The sequence below is a fragment of the Anabrus simplex genome, chromosome 2 (assembly GCF_040414725.1).
Source record: "Anabrus simplex isolate iqAnaSimp1 chromosome 2, ASM4041472v1, whole genome shotgun sequence".
Taxonomy (NCBI): domain Eukaryota; kingdom Metazoa; phylum Arthropoda; class Insecta; order Orthoptera; family Tettigoniidae; genus Anabrus; species Anabrus simplex.
In genome coordinates this window covers 610,692,536-610,712,227 of record NC_090266.1, presented here as the reverse complement: position 1 = coordinate 610,712,227, position 19,692 = coordinate 610,692,536, and the positions used below count along the sequence as shown (strand labels likewise).

Below are 19,692 nucleotides of genomic sequence, written 5' to 3'. Positions count from 1 at the left end.
ATTGGCACTGCCGGTGGCTCAAAATAGCCTACGCAGTGGCCTCCATGGTATGCACTAACCATACGTCTTGGTGGGTGTGCTATTTACCAACTGAGGAGCCCAACTTAGCACACTGGGGTAAAACGCTGGCAACTGGGAATGAGTTAACTGGAAAATTTACAATGTCCATTAACGGACCATTTATATTGGTATTAATCATCTTCAAGGCTGCCGATGGTGGGATTCTAACCCACCATCTCCCGACTGCAAGCTCACACCTACGCGACCCTAACTGCATGGCCAACTCGGTCGGTAAGCCCAATATAATACTGTATACTGTTTAACAAGAAATTTTCGAGTTACTAGATGACAACTGTACATTACTGTTGTGTGCTTATTTAATACGGAAAGGAACAATTGCTGCTATTATACACTAAGTGGCCAAATGTCATGGGAAAACACTGAATGTGATGTTAATAATGAGTTGTGCCTTCACGAGCCCTCAAAACGGCAGCAATATGGCGAGGCATCCGCTCTAAAAGGTGTTGGAATCGTTCTGAAGGGATCTGGACCCACACATCTTGCAATGCTACCCACAATTGGTCTTGTTTAGTTGGTGCGGGCTTCATGGGGCGTACACCAGCATCGACAAAATCCTATAAATGCTCGAATAGATTAAGGTTGAGGGATCTGGAGGGCAATCCGTGGTCGTAACGTCATTAGATTGCGCCTCCAACCACCTGCGTGCCACCATATTGCAGTGATATGGCACACTGTCCTGTTGAAACATGGCATCTCCATCAGGGTATTCTAGAGCCAGAAAGGGATGCAGATGATTTAAAAGATTGTCCACATAACATGCACCTATCAGCACTCCCTGCTGCAACTAGACAATGGGGCCTAATTGTGACCTTGAGAATGCCACCCACATCAGAACTGAGCCACCTCCCGCCTGGACACAACCTTGTTGACACGCAAGATCCACAGCTTCATGGTGCATACGCCACACTCTCACACGCCCATCAGCTCGATACAACTTTGTACAACTGAAACCGGGGATTCATCGGACCATACCACATGCCGCCACTGTTCCATGGCCCACTGTCGGTGTTCGAATGCCCATGCACGTCGTTGAGCTCTGTATCGAGGTGTCAGCAAAGGGACACCAGTTGGTCATTAGCTAGTGAAGCCTATGCGATGCAGTTGCCTCCTTACAGTCCTGGTAGAATTGGGCTCATGACTCCTAACATTCAACTGGGCAGTGATCTGACTCACAGTAGCCCGTTCAGCACCCAGTATGGTTCTGCGGAGGCAACGTGATGTCCGTTCGTTAAACAACTGTGGTCTTCCCGTGCGGCGGTTTATGCAGGTGGTAACATTCTCTCTGCGATATTGAAGATCCAGCCTTGACACTGTTGACCTCAGAAACCCGAATTTGTGTGTAATCTCTGCAATGCTATAACTCATGTGCCATGTACCGATGATCATCCAACATTCAAAGATGGTTAATTGCGACGTGTTGCCATCTTCACGACGTTGGTGTCTGTGACACACTGCTCAGCTACGCCGCAGCTAGCTGCAATGCTCAGGGGTCATACATGGCACATTTTCTAATGGGACACTCCTTCCCGTGACTTTTGGCCACTCAGTGTATATCTTTATCCACTTCCCCTTACTCACATAAATGAGATGACAACACCATCACGTTGTTGCCAGGATAGTGAGATTACGATCTGCTTCTGGAGAAGTAATTCATCCTATTCAGCGGTTGTATCAGCTGGAGGTTTCAACCCTAGTGACTGATGGACTGGACACCCATTCACCTCCACCTTGTGGACAACCTGAGGTACCGAGACAATGTCATCGAAGAACCAACGATCACTAAAAGTAGAAGAGTGAAAGTGCCAGCAAAACTTTTATTTTTTCAGTTATGATACCTTATCAAAGGTGAGGAAGATGTGATGAGCTTGGTAACTAACTTATATGTCTGTCTTTTCTCTATGATGAAGAAAACAGATGTCATGCTGCTGAAGACTGTAGGCAGTATTATTTCCTAAATAAATTGAGTGAAGCAAAGCCTGTAACAGGGTGTCTGTAATTTATAATTACTGCAAAGATCATCAACCAGGTAGGTTGAGAGTGTTTCCCAAACAAACTGTGAACTAGTGTGACTGTTAGTGGGCAAGTACTAGAAGCGAAATAAATGTTAGTCATACACTACCAATTGTGTGTATTTATCACCCCATCATGTTACAATAATAATAAAAATAATAAAAATAATATTAATAATAATAATTTTGTGTGACTATTTCTAGCCGAGTGCAGCCCTTGTAAGGCAGACCCTCCGATGAGGGTGGGCGGCATCTGCCACATGTAGGTAACTGCGTGTTATTGTGCTGGAGGATAATGTTACGTGTGGTGTGTGAGTTGCAGGAATGTTGGGGACAGCACAAACACCCAGCCCCCAGGCCACTGGAATTAACCAATGAAGGTTTAAATCCCCAACCCGGCCGGGAATCGAACCCTGGACCCTCTGAACCGAAGGCCAGTACGCTAACCATTCAGCCAACGAGTCGGACACAATAATAATAATAATTTTGTGCGGCTATGACACCTGGATGCAGTCTTTGAAAGGCAGATCCTTTGATGAGATTTGGTGGCATCTGCACTGTATAGAAAATGGATTTTTATTGTGGTGGAGGATACCGTTGTTGTGTGGTATATGAATCATAGGGACATTGGAAACAGCACAAACACTCATTCCTTGAACCACCTGAATTAACCGTTTATGATTAAAAGTCTCACAATCCAGCAGGGAATCACACCCAGGGTCACAAGGCCCAAAACCCAAGACACTGACCACTCAACCATGGAGCCTAATCATTATACGCTGTTGTATAGTTATACAGAGAATGTCACTACTAGTGGATGTTGATCAGCTAATGATTTCAGCTTGCAACATGCACATAAATAGATCAGATTTTTAGAAAGCAAAGGAAAGTTTGGGAGGGGACCATCTACCCTCTAAATCCTTCTTTAAGAAGGGAAAGTGTTGTACTGTTCCAACGGGATAACTGATCACCATGCTACCAATATTACTCAAGATACTCTTCAAAATGTTAAAAAGAAAAAATAATCCCTGATCAGCATGATTTTCAAACTTCTTCCCTAATGGACATATCTACTGTACGGAACATAAGACAATGTTTTATACTTGTTCGGTCAAGGCTGAAGGCTGACTATAACCATAACAGACTTGCATTAACACGTGAAAAACACATGAAATAATGATTTTTGCTTTACGTCCCACCAATGACTTTCTTACGGTTTTCGGAGACACAGCGGTACCAGAATTTAGTCCCACAGGACTTCTTTTACGTGCCATTAAATCTACTGACATGAGGCTGACGTATTTGAACACCTTCAAATACCATCGCTAAACCAGGATCGAACCTGCAAAGTGAAAAGAAACCATGTCTTTTGTAGCTTCATTTAAGTGGCTTGGGATAATGAAATTGACAGACTTGTGCACTTAAAGCGTTGGAAATCTTACCAGATGTAGTTGTGGTATCTAATTTTTCTTTTTACAATTTGTTTTACATCACGCCGACACAGATAGATAGGTCTTATGGTGACAATGGGATGGAGGAGGCCTAGGAGTGGGAAGGAAGCAGTCGTGGCCTTAATTAAGGTACAGCCCCAGCATTTGCCTGGCGTGAAAATGGGAAACCACAGAAAACCATGTTCAGGGCTGCTGACAGTGGGATTCAAACTCACTATCTCCCGAATGCACGCTCACAGCTGCACGCCCCTAACCACACGACCAACTCGCCCGGTGTGGTATCTGTAAAGATGTACAGTAGAGTCTCACTCATCCGACCTTCGCTTATCCGACACTCCGTGTTATCCGACACTGGTAGACTTAATTTGAACTTTTGGTGGAGACTAAATTCAGGCACACCCGCTGTGGAGGGTGCGACCATGGGACAAGCACTGGCCTGACCGCTGGCGGTAGGACAGGTTTTTTTTCTCAAGGACAGATGCAGTGAATCTTCAGTCATTGTTCATTGTAGTATTGGTTGGGTGCGGATGTTGTAGTTTTCATATCCTCTGTGAGTATAGCAAGTAAATGGAAGAAAGTGATTGTTTCTATGGAAGACAAGTTGAGTGCATTAAAGAGACTGGACAAAGGGGAAATGAGGCTTCAGATTATGGATGTTGGATGTGTTACAGTGGGAGACTGGAAAAAACTGAGGGAAGAAATTTAAAAGGGGTGCTCTACCAGAGCAGAGAAAAATGAAAAATGTGAGTACGAAAAAGTAAGTGAAGCACTATTTCTTTGGTTATCTCAACACCGGGAGAAGGAGCTGCCAATATCTGGCCCCATTCTGCAGGAAAAGGCTGTGTATTTCCAGAAGGAGTTTAATGAATGGGATCCTAATTTTCCTGCCAGTGCTGGGTGGCTTGATCGGTGGAAGAAACGGTACGGCATTAGGCAGTTTAATACCTGTGGAGAAAAGTTTCTTTTCGTAAGACATCTGGAACGTACTGCATGTACTGTACAATTCAATAAACAGAGTACCGTAAAACATGTCATTGTTTTAGTACTAGAGTATAGCCTTCCTGTTTGTCTCAGTTCATTTTCAAAGTTATTCTGTATTATCCGACATTTTCGGTGATCCGACGTACTCCAGGTCCCGTTTAGGTCGGATAATCGAGACTCTACTGTATTTGAAATTAACTGAGGCTATGATTGTGAACAAAGGAGTCATGATCTATATGTCATGCACAATTGTGGCAATCACCTAGAGCTGAAGGTGGGAACCATAGGCTCCTTCTACAGTGGTGATGAATGGGGTTTTAACTCACTTCTTTTCTGATTTGTGTTACCTGAGGCTGATTCTTCTATGTTCCTGTCCCTAAAACCAGTATTAAATTTGTGCCAGAGTGACAAAACAAGCAAGATGGTAGTTATATGCAACTGCTGATTAAGTGGTCATAGCCGAGGAACCTCCAGTTTTATGAGGAATCTGAATAGTGAACCATAGAGATGTGATTTTTCATATAAGATATAAGAAGTCCTCCATACATCAGCTGGGATTCAAACTGTGGTGATTTGGATGAGAAGCCAGTGACAATGTCACTCAGCTATAACACTCCTGACAGAGTAACACAACTGGGAAACCCACATCAACTGGACAGGAAACTACTGTGCCAATCCCAAACAACAGCTTGAAAAAGTATCTTCACAGAGGAACTGAGGAAGTTGCGACGATTATGCCTAAGTTACAGACATAGAACCCCAGTATCCACTCCACAGTGTAAATGACACTATAGTGAAAGGTAAATGATGCAAATCTCACCTCATATTACTTTTGAGAAGGTGCATTCATTATGAATGCCAGGGACCCACTAACCCACCCATGGAAATATACTGTACTATATTTACTTTTAAATAGGAGATTATAAAGAGTGATGGTTCATGTTTGTGGGTTACTGTAGTCACGTCCTAGTTCGTGAACCATGAGCAACGGCTGAGTGGCCTAGTAAGTGGTCCTGAGAGTCGGGATACCAGTTGCTATGGAACGGGAGTGGGCATCTCGGACATATTCTGAGTCATGGCCCTCCTTGTGCTCAGGCGGCTACGACTATACAATTCACCGGTAGTCCATAACCCCTTAGAGGAGAGATCCTCGCTTGGACTATGTGCAAGTAGGGTAGCATCCTGCTTCATGAATTTACCGAGCTCAGAATATTTTAAGCAAGCCTCGGACCTATGGGAGTAATGGAGTCCCACTCCCATTTGACAGATGAGGGACTCCTTGGAAACAACTTGGCGAACGAAATGGAATTCGATGGGGAGCTATCAATATTAATGGGGCTTATGGAAGAAAGAAAGTAGAACTGGCTGAGTCAGCAAAGAGGATGCATTTGGATGTGCTAGGAGTAAGTGATATTCGGGTAAGGGGAGATAACGAGGAAGAGATAGGAGATTATAAAGTGTACTTGACGGGTGTCAGAAAGGGAAGGGCAGAGTCTGGAGTAGGGCTCTTTATCACGAATACCATTGCGCGCAACATAGCGAATGATGTAGGTAGATTTGTCACTAGAAGGAATTAGGACTAGAATTGTCTCCGTGTATTCACCGTGTGAGGGTGCAGATGAGGATGAAGTTGACAAGTTTTATAAAGCATTGAGCAGTATCGTGGTCAGGGTCAACAGCAAGGATCGAATAGTGCTAACGGGCGATTTCAATGCGAGAGTTGGGAATAGAACTGAAGGATACGAAAGGGTGATTGGTAAATGTGGGGAAGATCTGGAAGCTAATGGGAATAGGAAGCGTTTGCTGGACTTCTGTGCTAGTATGGGGTTAGCTGTTATGAATGCATTCTTCATGCATAAGGCTATTCACCGCTACACATGGGAGGCTAGGGGTACCAGATCCATAATAGACTATACCTTAACAGACTTCGAATTCAGGAAATCTGTTAGGAATGTACGAGTTTTTTGCGGATTTTTCGATGATACAGACCACTATCTGATCTATAGTGAACTAAGTATCTCTAGGCCTTGGGTAGAGAAAGTGAAATCAGTCTGCAAACAAATAAGGGTAGAAAATCTCCAGGACGAGGAAATTAGACAGAAATACATGGATATGATTAGTGAGAAGTTTCAAACAGTAGACAGTAAGCAGGTTCAGGATATAGAAAGTGAATGGGTGGCATACAGGGATGCTGTAGTAGAAACAGCAAGGGAATGCCTAGGAACAACTGTGTGTAAAGATGGGAAAAGGCGAACATCTTGGTGGAATGATGAAGTGAGAGCAGCTTGTAATCGTAAAAAGAAGGCTTATCAGAAATGGCTCCAAACAAGGGCCGAGGCAGACAGGGATTTGTACTTAGATTAAAGAAACAGAGCGAAACAAATAGTTGTTGAATCCAAAAAGAAGTCATGGGAAGATTTTGGTAACAACTTGGAAAGGCTAGGTCAAGCAGCAGGGAAACCTTTCTGGACAGTAATAAAGAATCTTAGGAAGGGAGGGAAAAAGGAAATGAACAGTGTTTTGAGTAATTCAGGTGAACTCATTCATAATAGATCCCAGGGAATCAATGGAGAGGTGGAGGGAATACTTTGATCATCTTCTAAATGTAAAAGGAAATCATCCTGGTGGTGTTGCGAACAGCCAAGCTCATGGGGAGGAGGAAAATGATGTTGGTGAAATTATGCTTGAGGAAGTGGAAAGGATGGTAAATAAACTCCATTGTCATAAAGCAGCAGGAATAGATGATATTAGACCTGAAATGGTTAAGTATAGTGGGAAGGCAGTGATGAAATGGCTTCACAGAGTAGTAAAATTAGCATGGAGTGTTGGCAAGGTACCTTCAGATTGGACAAAAGCAGTAATTGCACCTATCTATGAGCAAGGGAACAGGAAGGATTGCAACAACTATTGAGGTATCTCATTGATTAGTATATCAGGCAAAGTATTCACTGGCATCTTGTAAGGGAGGGTGCGATCAGTCGTTGAGAGGAAGTTGGATGAAACCCAGTGAGGTTTCAGACCACAGAGAGGCTGTCAGGATCCGATTTTCAGTATGCGCCAGGTAACTGAAAAATGCTACGAAAGGAATAGGCAGTTGTGTTCATGTTTCGTAGATCTAGAGAAAGCATATGACAGGGTACCGAGGGAAAAGATGTTCGCCATACTGGGGGACTATGGAATTAAAGGTAGATTATTAAAATCAAAGGTATTTATGTTGACAATTGGGCTTCAGTGAGAATTGATGATAGAATGAGTTCTTGGTTTAGGGTACTTACAGCGGTTAGACAAGGCTGTAATCTTTCACCTTTGCTGTTCGTAGTTTACATGGATCATCTGCTGAAAGGTATAAAATGGCAGGGAGGGATTCAGTTAGGTGGAAATGTAATAAGCAGTCTGGCCTATGCTGACGACTTGGTCTTAATGGCAGATTGTGCCGAAAGCCTGCAGTGTAATATCTTGGAACTTGAAAATAGGTGCAATGAGTATGGTATGAAAATTAGCCTCTTGAAGACTAAATTGATGTCAGTAGGTAAGAAATTCAACAGAATTGAATGTCAGATTGGTGATACAAAGCTAGAACAGGTCGATAATTTCAAGTATTTAGGTTGTGTGTTCTCCCAGGATGGTAATATAGTAAGTGAGATTGAATCAAGGTGTTGTAAAGCTAATGCAGTGAGCTCGCAGTTGCGATCAACAGTATTCTGTAAGAAGGAAGTCAGCTCCCAGACGAAACTATCTTTACAACGGTCTGTTTTCAGACCAACTTTGCTTTACGGGAGCGAAAGCTGGGTGGACTCAGGATATCTTATTCATAAGTTAGAAGTAACAGACACGAAAGTAGCAAGAATGATTGCTGGTACAAACAGGTGGGAACAATGGCAGGATTGTACTCGGAATGAGGAGATAAAGGCTAATTTAGGAATGAACTCGATGGATGAAGCTGTATGCATAAACCGGCTTCGGTGGTGGGGTCATGTGAGGCGAATGGAGGAGGATAGGTTACCTAGGAGAATAATGGACTATGGAGGGTAACAGAAGTAGAGGTAGACCAAGACGACGATGGTTAGACTCGGTATCTAACGATTTAAAGATAGGAGGTATAGAACTAAAAGAGGCCACAACACTAGTTGCAAATCGAGGATTGTAGCGACGTTTAGTAAATTCACAGAGGCTTACAGACTGAACGCTGAAAGGCATAACAGTCTATAATGATAATGTATGTATATATTATAAAGTGTACTTGAAGGGTGTTAAAAGGGGAAGGGCAGGGTGTGGGGGTAGAACTGTTCATTAGGAATACCACTGCACACAACATAGTTTCTGTTAGGCATGTACGGTAAATGCATGAATGACGTGGAAAGATTTGGCAGTTGGAGGTATTAGGACGAGAATTGTCTCAGTGTATTCACCATATGAGGGTGCAGATGAGGAAGTTGACAAGTTTTATGAAGCATTGAGTGACATTGTAGTCAGGGTCAACAGCAAGGATAGGATAGCGCTAATAGGTAATTTCAATGCAGGAGTTGGAAATAGAACTGAAGGATATGGGAAGGTAGCACATAGGGACCCTCTTCGGAGGCAGCCCTGTCCAGGGAGTGGCGCCCCTGCCTATGTGAGTCCCAGAGCACACTGACCCAGTGTGTAGCATCTGGTAAGGGCCCCAGCTCAGGGTTACGAGCGAAAACTCAACGGAATCTACAGCAGAGAAGATGGACTTTGGAACGATGGAGATTGCGGAAGAGGTAGCCCAGTACTTGGGGAATAGTATGAGTACACTACTCATTAGCAGCATTTGTTTCCCATGTTGGGGCGGCTGCAAGGGCAGCCCAAATAAATGCTGGCAGTAGCTCTAAAATGCCTTTGGGAGTGGCGACCCTATCGTAACAATAGCTTAAAATGTGTGGCGGTAATCATCAGCCTCGGAAAAGGTTATGGTGTACCCTGATAAAAGAGACGCGCAGTTCTGGTGCTAAGGGAGGAGTGAAAAGCGGGCAACCAGCAATTAATAATATGAAGGTGAGAATAATAAATGTTGTGACCCTGACAGGAAAATCAGAAGTTGATTCCTTTTATGGAGGAGAAGAATGATGTTGTAATGATGGGACTGAGCGCAGTCAAGTGGAAGGAAAAGGGAGTGAGCAGAATGAGTAGAGGGTACACTCTACACAGGAGTGGAGGAGGTGAGGCAACGAATGGAGTAGGAGTGACTGTTAACAAAATTCTGGATGAAAATGTGTATAGGGTAGACTACGTTAGTGATAGAATAATCAGAGTGCGATTGAGGATGGACGAAGGAATTAAAGATTTCTTTCAAGTTTATCTGCCCCAAACTGGAAATGGTGAGAAAAATATATAGGAATTCTTGGAGACACTCGAGAACGTAAACACAGATGTGAAAGTGATAGTCAAGGGAGACCTCAATGCGCAGGCTGGAAATGACAGAATTGGTAAAGAAGAAGTCATTAGTCCATTTGGCTATGGAGAAGGAAAACGTGAGGGAGATGAGTCGAATGATTTTTGTGAGGGAAATGGAATAATTGTGGCTAACACTTAGTTTAGTTTACTAAAGATCACTAGGCCTAGTGGGGTGAAAGGAGGACAAAAATAGTTATTGATTTTTTTTTTTTGATTGAGAAAATAAATCATAAACAGTTAATGGATGTAATAGCACCATCAGGGGAGGCATTTGATGGAGACCACAGAGTAACAGTAGCAAAATTGAAAATAGGTAAAAATTATTACAGTAGGTCTAAACAAAATAAAAGAGAAGGAAATAAAAATATGGACATTAAAAGATAAAGGAACTCAGCAGAAATTTCAGAAGGAATTAAAACTGCACATCCCTATATCACAAATAGAAAGTGTAGAAGAAGAATGGACCAAGTTTCAAAACATGTTTGTAAGCTGTGCAGAGATGATTTGTGGCAGAACTTCAGCGAGAGTGAAGGAAACGGAGACACTTTGGTGGAATGAAAAGGTGGAGGAGACTGTTAAACAAAAGAAGAAAGCATAGCAAGAATAGCATAGATACGAAAGAAGGAAGTAAGATTAAGCATAAGGAAATTGAAAGTAAGTGTAAAAAAGTGGGGTAAATGAGGAAAAGAAAAAAATGTTGGGAGAGATTCACACAAGAGTTGGAAAAGGATGTAAATGCTGGAAAAAGGATGTTGTGTGGATTGATTAAAAAAATAAGAGAAAATACAAAAACTGCACAAAACAAGTGAAGGAAGAGAGTGGAAATGTAATGACAGACCCAGGGGAGATAAAGAATAAGTGGAAAGATTATTTCAATAAACTGCTGAATGTGAGAAATTATGTACAAGAAAGTGTAGTGGTAAATGTGGATGATCCAGGAAATGGCTGTTAAACAGAAAAAGCAGCAGGGATGGATGAAATGTGTGTGAAAATGACAAAGGTAGCAGGACCTATGGATCTACATTGGTTATTTAGGCTGCTAAGGTGTATATGGAGGAAAAAGCAAGTATCTGACAATTGGTGTAAAGGTGTAATAATACCAGTATTTAAGAAAGGTGACAGGAAGGTATGTGACAATTATTGAGGAATTACACTGTTGTCAAAAGTAGCCAAAATATTGGAGAGAGTAATAGAAAGGAGGATGAGATGAAGGGTGAAAAAAAAATTAAAAGAAGAACAGTATGGATTTTGACAGGGCAGATCAACAATAGACCTTATATTTACCATGAGATTTTTCTACTAGTGGCTTTACGTCGCACCGACACAGATAGGTCTTATGATGATGGTGGGATAGGAAAGGCCTAGTAGTTGGAAAGAAGCGGCCGTGGCCTTAATTAAGGTACAGCCCCAGCATTTGTCTGGTGTGAAAATGGGAAAAAACGGAAAACCATCTTCAGGGCTGCCGACAGTGGGATTCGAACCCACTATCTCCCGGATGCAAGCTCACAACCGTGCGCCCCTAACCGTACGGCCAATTCGCCCGGTATCATGAGATTACTGATGGATGATGATCAGGTTTGTTGTTTAAAGGGGCCTAACATCTAGATCATCGGCTCCTAATGGTACAAAATGAGACGAAATTTAATAATGACAATTTAGAAGTCCAAAATCATCCACCGACCAGAATTCCAAACATTATGACGAAGAATGAATGGATATGAATCTAAAACAATCCGTGGATCTGATCCATAATGCTCCACATCCCCCGAAACTAGCATTAAACAATAATACTACTGACCAAGGGACTGCTTCTGAAGCACAATCCTGAATCGATGGTGCTTGTAGTCTTAAGGGGTTTAAAATCCAGGTCATAGACCCCTAATAATGGTACTTATCGCTAGGAAAGTAGAACCATAGTATTTGTCATGTTGCGGTACTAGTCAAAAGTATTACAAACTATCATATTAGCCTTGATCATTTCTCATGGGAAACTAAGAAATGTTTGTCTATTGGGGGAGGATGGTGATGGTGAGAAGGGGGGGGGGGATGCTTAAAAAGTGATTAATAACTTGTTCTTAACTAAAATATTGTTAAAACATTCTCTTCTTCCAATAAGAAGATAAAAATGTCTTTTAAGTCTCTCTTTTAGCTGCTGCTCAGAAGCGTATTTGAAAAACACTCATTCTAAGAATCTACCTTTGGCAATAAGAAAAGCAAGTTAATCAGCTTTTTCCACAAGCCTTCAAGCACAAATATGAATGAGACTTAAAAAGAAGATTTTAACTCCTCGATTGGAAGCTGACATATGTTTTTGTTAATATTTTAGTTAAGAATAAGTTTTAATTATACATTAATAACATCTTAAGTAGTTAGTTGGTGAAAAGATAATCACTGTTTCTCAAACACGCTTCCAAGCAGAAGCTAAAACAGAGACTTAAAAGACGTTTTTACCTTCTTATTGGAAGAAGAGAATTTTTAACAATATTTTAGTTAAGGACAAGTTATTGATCACTTTTTAAGCATTCCTCCCCCACCTCCCCCCCCCCCTCCCTTCTCACCATCACCATCCTCCACCAATAGACAAAAATTTATAAGTTTTCCATGAGAAATTATCAAGGCTAATACGAGAACATATATTGTGCATATTTTTACCTTATTTACACCTAAGCTTATGTAAATATAGCTGATTGATTATGACTGCAAAGCAGTCTAAACATGTACTATAGATGATTTTATAAAATTGCCAAAGGCAAATAAAAGTATCGATTAGGTGGCTAAATATTTCTGTGATTGTTAGCTAGTCAAAAGTAGCGTAGACTCGCGGTATTCCACACATTATGGTACTACTCACAGGTAATGTTATGCGCACATGTAACACAGACCTACGGTGTTTCTCACATTGCGGCACCATTTACAGGCAACGCAAACCTATGGTGTTCCTCACATAGGTGTACTAATTACAGGGACTTGTACTATCCCGTGGTGTTCCTTACATAGTGGGTACTAATCATACGCAAGGCAGACCCATGGTGTTGCTCATCGAGTGGTACTAATCACAAGAACTGTAAAACTCACCCTGATTCACACACTGTCGCTACTATTCACAAACCTATTGTGCACCTAAGATAGTGGTACTACGCGCAAGTAAAAGCGACCCATGGTGGTACTAATTACAAGTAGTCCCATGGTTCTAATTCAATTATCCCTTGGTCCCCTTTTTTAGTCGCCTCTTACGATAGGCAGAGGATACCGTGGGTGTATTCTTCGCCTGTGTCCCCCACCCACAGGGGGATGTGTGTTTGGTCCGCGAGAGCTATTTAATTTCACTCAAGTCCACCAACAAGCCGGTTAGGACACCCCTATCGGCCACCTGGAACGCGCCACACGGGAGTATCACCTCTCCCCCTGCTACGCCAGCATAGTAGGTTTGTGGATTACTGATGGAAAAACAGTGGAAATATGGAAAAGATATGGTGATGGTATTCCTTGATCTAGTGAAAGCAATGTCTGCCGCCTCTCGTTTCCGAGAATAGTATTCCTTGATCTGGTGAAAGCATACAATAGTGTTAATAAAGGAAAGATTTGGAAAACCCTGAAAAGAAAAGGATGTGGAAGGCAATCAAGGGAACTAGTGAAAGCAATGTATAAGAATTGTTCCAGTTGTGTCAGACTTCAGTGGGGAAAACAGATTGGTTTAGAAACCAAACTGGACTAAAACAGGGAATTGTATTGTCTCCACTTATGTTTATAGTGGTTATGGATGAAATTCTAAAGGAAACAAAGGCAAGATATGGAGATGATATGAAAATATTGTTGTTTGCAGATGACATAGTGATTTTTTAAATATTTTTTTTAGAAGTTGCTTTACGTCGCACCGACACAGATAGGCGATGATGGGATAGGAAGGCGCTAGGAGTGAGAAGGAAACAGCCATGGCCTTAGTTAAGGTACAGCCCCACCATTTGCCTGGTGTGAAAACGGGAAACCACAGAAAACCATCTTCAGGGCTGCCAACAGTGGGGTTCGAACCCACTATCTCCCGAATACTGAATACCGGCCGCACTTAAGCGACTGCAGCTATCGAGCTCGGTGCCACATAGTGATCTGGGGAGTCAACAATACAGAGGTGAAAATAAATTATGGACGTGGTGAACTAAATATATCTACTATAGGCCTAGGACGGAGAACTTGAAATCTGTCTGTAGAAAAACTTTCCCTTTCAGGCTATAAATGGTAATATTGAGATATATGGCTATTCACCACTACATATGGGAGGGTAGGAGCACCACATCCATAAAAGACTATATTGGGAAATAAGGCTATTCACAACTACATATGGGAGGGTAGGGGCACCACATCCATAATAGACAATACCTTAGCCGACTTTGAATTCAGGAAATCTGTTAAGAATGTGCAGGTTTTCCAGGGAATTTTACAGACCATTATCTGATCGTAGTGAACTAAGTATCTCTAGGCCTAGGACAGAGAACTTGAAATCTGTCTGTAGACGAATAACGGTAGAAAAACTCCAGGGCAAGGAAATTAGACAGAAGTACATAGGTATGATTTGTGAAGTTTCAAACAAGGGATAGTAAGCAGGTTCAGGATATAGGAAGAGAATGGGGGGCATACTGGGATGCTGTAGCAGAAATAAGCAAGGGAATTGCCTAGGATAATAAGATAAATTTGTCCGGGAGCTGATTTCCTTCTTCAGAATACTGTTGGATCGCAACTGCAAGCTCACTCCATTAGCTTTACTTCACTTTGATTCAATCTCATTTACTATACACAAGAACCTCGTTTATCCGGCCCTTATTAATCTGGATCTCCGGTTTATCCGGATCGAAAATAATAAAAATTATTTTTACTTCTACAGTATTTCTTTTACGGCATCTTTTTCGGCCACGGTCTATGAAAGGTACCATCCCAGCGTTCGCCTGGAATTGAGAATGGAAAACCGTGTAAAACCATTCCCAGGACGGCCGAGGTGCGATTCGAACCCACGCTCTTCTGAATGCAATGCACTATTAATTCACTAATGGTGAATTTGAAAATGAAACCGGCGCACCATGAGAAGAAACAATGACTCATGGAGAGGCAACAGTGCAGCTGGACAAACTGATGGCCTATTTAGAATCCTTGACTGAAACCATACCGGCAAAACTGTTGTTAGTAAAACGTCAGGTGTAGGGGGCAACACATCCGCCTGTCACCCGGCTGCCCCGGGTTTGATTCCTGGCCGGGTCAGGGTTTTTAATTGTAATGATTAATATCCCTGGACTGGGGACTGGGTGTTTGTGCCATCTTAATCTTCCTTTCCTCACACACAACATTCCACAGTACCACCATTCCAATTACACGCAGGTTCATACTATATGGTGCCAGTAGAGGCAAAAGATCCACATGGGTCGACGCCCCGAACACATAACATTAAAATATTTTTAAAAATCTTTACATAGGTCTGTTTTCAGACCAACTTTGGTTTACGAGAGTGAAAGCTGGGTAGACTACGGATATTTTACGGTATTCATTAAGTTAGAAGTAACAGGCATTAACGTAATGAGAATGATAGCTGGTACAAACAGGTGGGAACAATGACAGGAGGGTACTCAGAATGAGATAAAGGATAAGTTAGGAATGAACCGATGGATGAGCAGTTCGCATAAACTGGCTTCAGGGACGGGGTCATGTAAGACAAATGGAGGAGGATAGGTTACCTAGGAGAAAAGTGAAATCTATTATGGAGGGTAAGAAATGTAGAAGAGGGAGACCAAGACGTCAATGGTTAAACCCTGTTTCTAACGATTAAAAGATAAGAGATATAGAATTAAACGAGGCCACAGAACTAGTTACAAATAGAGGATTGTGGCAGTGGTTAGTAAATTCACAGAGGCTTGCAGACTGAACACTGAAAGGCATGTAATGAGGATGTATGTATGTACTTTTAAACTATCATAAATTGCTGATGTTTTTCATACCTCCCGTGGCTGCCAATGGGTAAAATTAATGGAATAGGACATCACACTCAGAATTCAACATAAATTTCACTATCAACTACTGTACATTAAACACTCATGAACAATGTTTCTGCTGTTAGGCCAATGGTGGGACATGAAACAATGCCAATGCTCCGCAGTGGCACACTTCGTTCAAGAGGCTCTATGCTATGCATCCCTGATGTGTCTGATTCCTTGGCTGTATGGTCAATGTAGTCGCATTCGGTTCAGAGGACCCCGGGTTCGATTCCCAGCTGGGTCGGAGATTTGAACCTTAAACGTTCATTTTCACAAGCTTGGGGAATAGGTGTTTGTACAGTCACTGACATTCCTCCATCTATTACAAGTGAAGAAGTGATTCCTGCATCTCTCACACCACACACAACACTGTCCTCCACTACAATAACACGCAGTTCTCATACACGGCAGATGGCACCCACCATCGTTGGAGGGTCTGCATTACAAGGGCTACACCAGGCTAGGAACAGCCACACAAAATTATCTCAGATGCGTTAGACCAATGGTTATTGTCACTAGCCAGGATTTGTCCCGACAAAGAATGGGTGCTTCAGTAAGTGAGGACAGCTGGCAACAATTTGTATGAAGAACCTAAGCCATTAGCAACAGAAGGCAACTGGGATGCGATGACCTGTGCGGGCTACAGTGGAGAATCTAGCAACTAGCCAGCGGAGCAGATACTCGAGTTCTACTGTTAAATAAAACTACATCTTGCTAAATGTAGTCACTCATTACTTAGGTGAATAAAGGTATGTAAGTACTGTAAGAGATGTGTTTTTTTTTTTTTCTTTTCTTTTCTTTTTTTCTTGGTTCAGATTCTAAAATCAAGATATATTAACCTTTGTACAAAATAGGTTATTACAGCTAGGTTACAGTTGTCCACACTCATTCAAAGTGTTATTACCAGAGGAGTAAATCAGCAGATTCTACAAATGTCCACGAAATAATTAATATAGCTCACCAAGTCTAGTTTGGGCAATAAAAGCTTGAACTGAACACTGAAGGAACTCATTGGTTCTTGAACACATCACATCTGCAATAGACTGTTTCATTGTTTTATAGAAATTCCAACATTTTTATTCCTATTCTCTACAACATATCCACCCCTGAATTACTACTCATTCAGCCTTCAGTGTATTAAGTTCATTTATCGTAAGTAATGTTTAAGGGCAACCTGATGCTATTCCTCGATAGTTGCAGTATTTTTGCATCTGTCTCTTGGTACAGGACTGAACAAAATGTAGCTTCCGCTGAAGTCCCAGTCTCTTTTACGGCTGAGACATTATAGAAGCTGTTGAGGTATGGATGGTAATGAGTAATGACATTTGGAGCATGGATGCATTATGGTGCCCCCACTCGTTGTTGCGGTTTTCCCATAACCACATAACCCTTGGTGGTGTTGTTTGAGGATCTAACCAGCCCCAGGGCTGAAGACTTAACAGAGAGAATGTTAAAGGAGTATACAGCATGCAAATAAATCCACATGTAGCTAGGTAATTGAAGCTCTGGAACCAATGATTGTTGACTGAAAAATATCTTGAATGTATAAGCCAAATCATATCAAATACAGTATGCCTAAATGTCACAACAATAACAACAGACCTCAGCAAGTTATTTTGGAAAATTCAACGATAATAATGCAGGGAAAAGTCATATTCCATATTCCTCACAAAGAGGAGAGTGGAAAAGAGGATTAGTTCCCTACAGATCATGAATAATGTCTATACTAACCTGTTTATTGATAAAGTTGCGAAACAACCGATCCATCATACCTCTATTTCACTTCATTCCACTTACTTTTCACCAGCCTAAATTTGCTACCGACCCGACACCACTGCTCACCACCTGAATAAATCAACTACAGTACATACACTGAATAAATCCCATGTTCATGTCGAGACTTCACACAACAGGAAAATAACAGGGCAAAAAATATTGGCATATGGCTTGACGTAGGATACACCGGGCTACTCATGTGGGAATATCACATTACTAATAAACGTGTCCCAACAAAGAATTATTATTGACACTATCAGCTGTTGGCAGAACCCCAATTGACAAGTTACACCCATTTTCCGTAAAATTCAAGAATCGATCTTAACGCCATTTTTTCGCACATTCGTGCCTTCAATTGTTTCCTTCTACTTCTTCTTCTTCTTTCTTCTTCTTGTTAGTTTTGGGGGGGGGGGCCCGTTCTGTTCTGTTCTGTTCGTGAAGTTAATATGGGCTCGTTATTTCACCCAGACACAATACTGTATTATATTTGTACTAGTTCTACACGCGCACACAGTATTTAATGAAATAGTACACCAATGCAGTTTACAATGTTTTCTGAGTACGAATTACTTGAAGATTGAGGGAAGTAGACCATGCAGCGGACTCACAAAATGGGTGCAAAGCACTTGAAGTAGTTCAGGAAAAGACGTATCACCTAGACAACTGAGAGTGAGGAAATACGTATACAAGACTAGGAGATATAGGAAAAGCACAGGGACACAAGGTATACTAATCTTCACGCTAGAGTGGCCGTCTCAGCAAAGAGGATAGAATAGAATAGAGATGAAACTCAATGATAAATTTCGGTTCCAAGCCACTTGGCGCTAGTAGTTGTAGTCTCTTTTCCGAGATAGCGCCACAGTGTGCATTCTGGTGCAATACCATAGTATTACTATCAACAGATAGCGCGGAGATTTTAACATCCGGCGCAGTGACGCACATCCGGGTATGCTTACGGCTCCTCCTCCCTCCTTTCCCTGCCCCTCGCCACCCCCCCCCCCCCGCCAAAAACTGTGATAATAATGCAGTCCTACTACTTCCATGCCCAATACATTGTAATTCATATATTTTTATTTCCAAGTACAGTACTTACTACGTTGTAAATAATGATCTGATACCCCTAGTTCGTATGGCATACTATGTTACTGAGAACATAACCACACACCTCAAAGCAGCTTCAACTTCAAATGAATGATTGACACATTAACACAAAGCTGATATTATAACAAATAAGAAATCCCTTCGAAAGCAAGACAACAGCACACCATATGCAAGACAATGGGGTATCACATCAATATCCAAGTACCACATGAAAATAAAAATAACAATTAAATGCACTGAGACAGGAAATATATAGAACTACATTAATAGAACCATTCAGCTTTCAGCCCTGATGTGTACTCAAACAGGAAATACAGGATTTCAGGAGGACTGGCGAAGATATATTTCAAATAAACAAGCACAAGGAACTAAGATTTACATCACAAGCACATGAGCACTTGGAATTCAAACAACACAAATACTGTAGCATCATGGAAACTATCGATTAAAATCGATATAAGTTCGAACAAGGTTAATCGATTGGGTAAAGTCGAATTCGATGCAATTCAGCAATATTATCTCCACAATGCTTGACGTTTTATGACTAATTAATTTGTGAGAAGTGCCCACTGATTGAGGTTAGACTTGAAATACTTTAAATACTTCACTTCGAGACAAACTGCCTTTAATTATTAACAACGCTCATTTCATGCTTACTTGCGTGCCATCTACAGAACGTGTATATAACTATTTACACGTTATGAATGACCTCCAGCGCCATCTAGAAAAAGAGACTGAAACTACCTGAAGCTAGCTACAGATTGGAACCAAAAGCCCTATTAGAGTTTCACCCCCCTGCGTCTCAGCGACTTCTACAAAACATACACACCGGGCCAACCTATAAGGGATAAGCAGGAGAGGGCA

At 41.7% G+C, this 19,692-nt stretch overlaps 1 protein-coding gene across 1 annotated transcript in view; it reads right to left on the bottom strand.

Annotated features, from left to right (window-relative positions):
- Positions 1 to 18,069, bottom strand: part of Vps50 (vacuolar protein sorting 50) — a 323,674-nt gene extending 305,605 nt beyond the window's left edge. Inside the window, exon 1 of the mRNA XM_067141007.2 lies at positions 17,683 to 18,069. Within this exon, the coding sequence (XP_066997108.2) occupies positions 17,683 to 17,721 (39 nt within the window). The 5' untranslated portion in view covers positions 17,722 to 18,069. The remainder of the gene's footprint in view (positions 1 to 17,682) is intronic.
- Between the last annotated feature and the right edge of the window lie 1,623 nt (positions 18,070 to 19,692).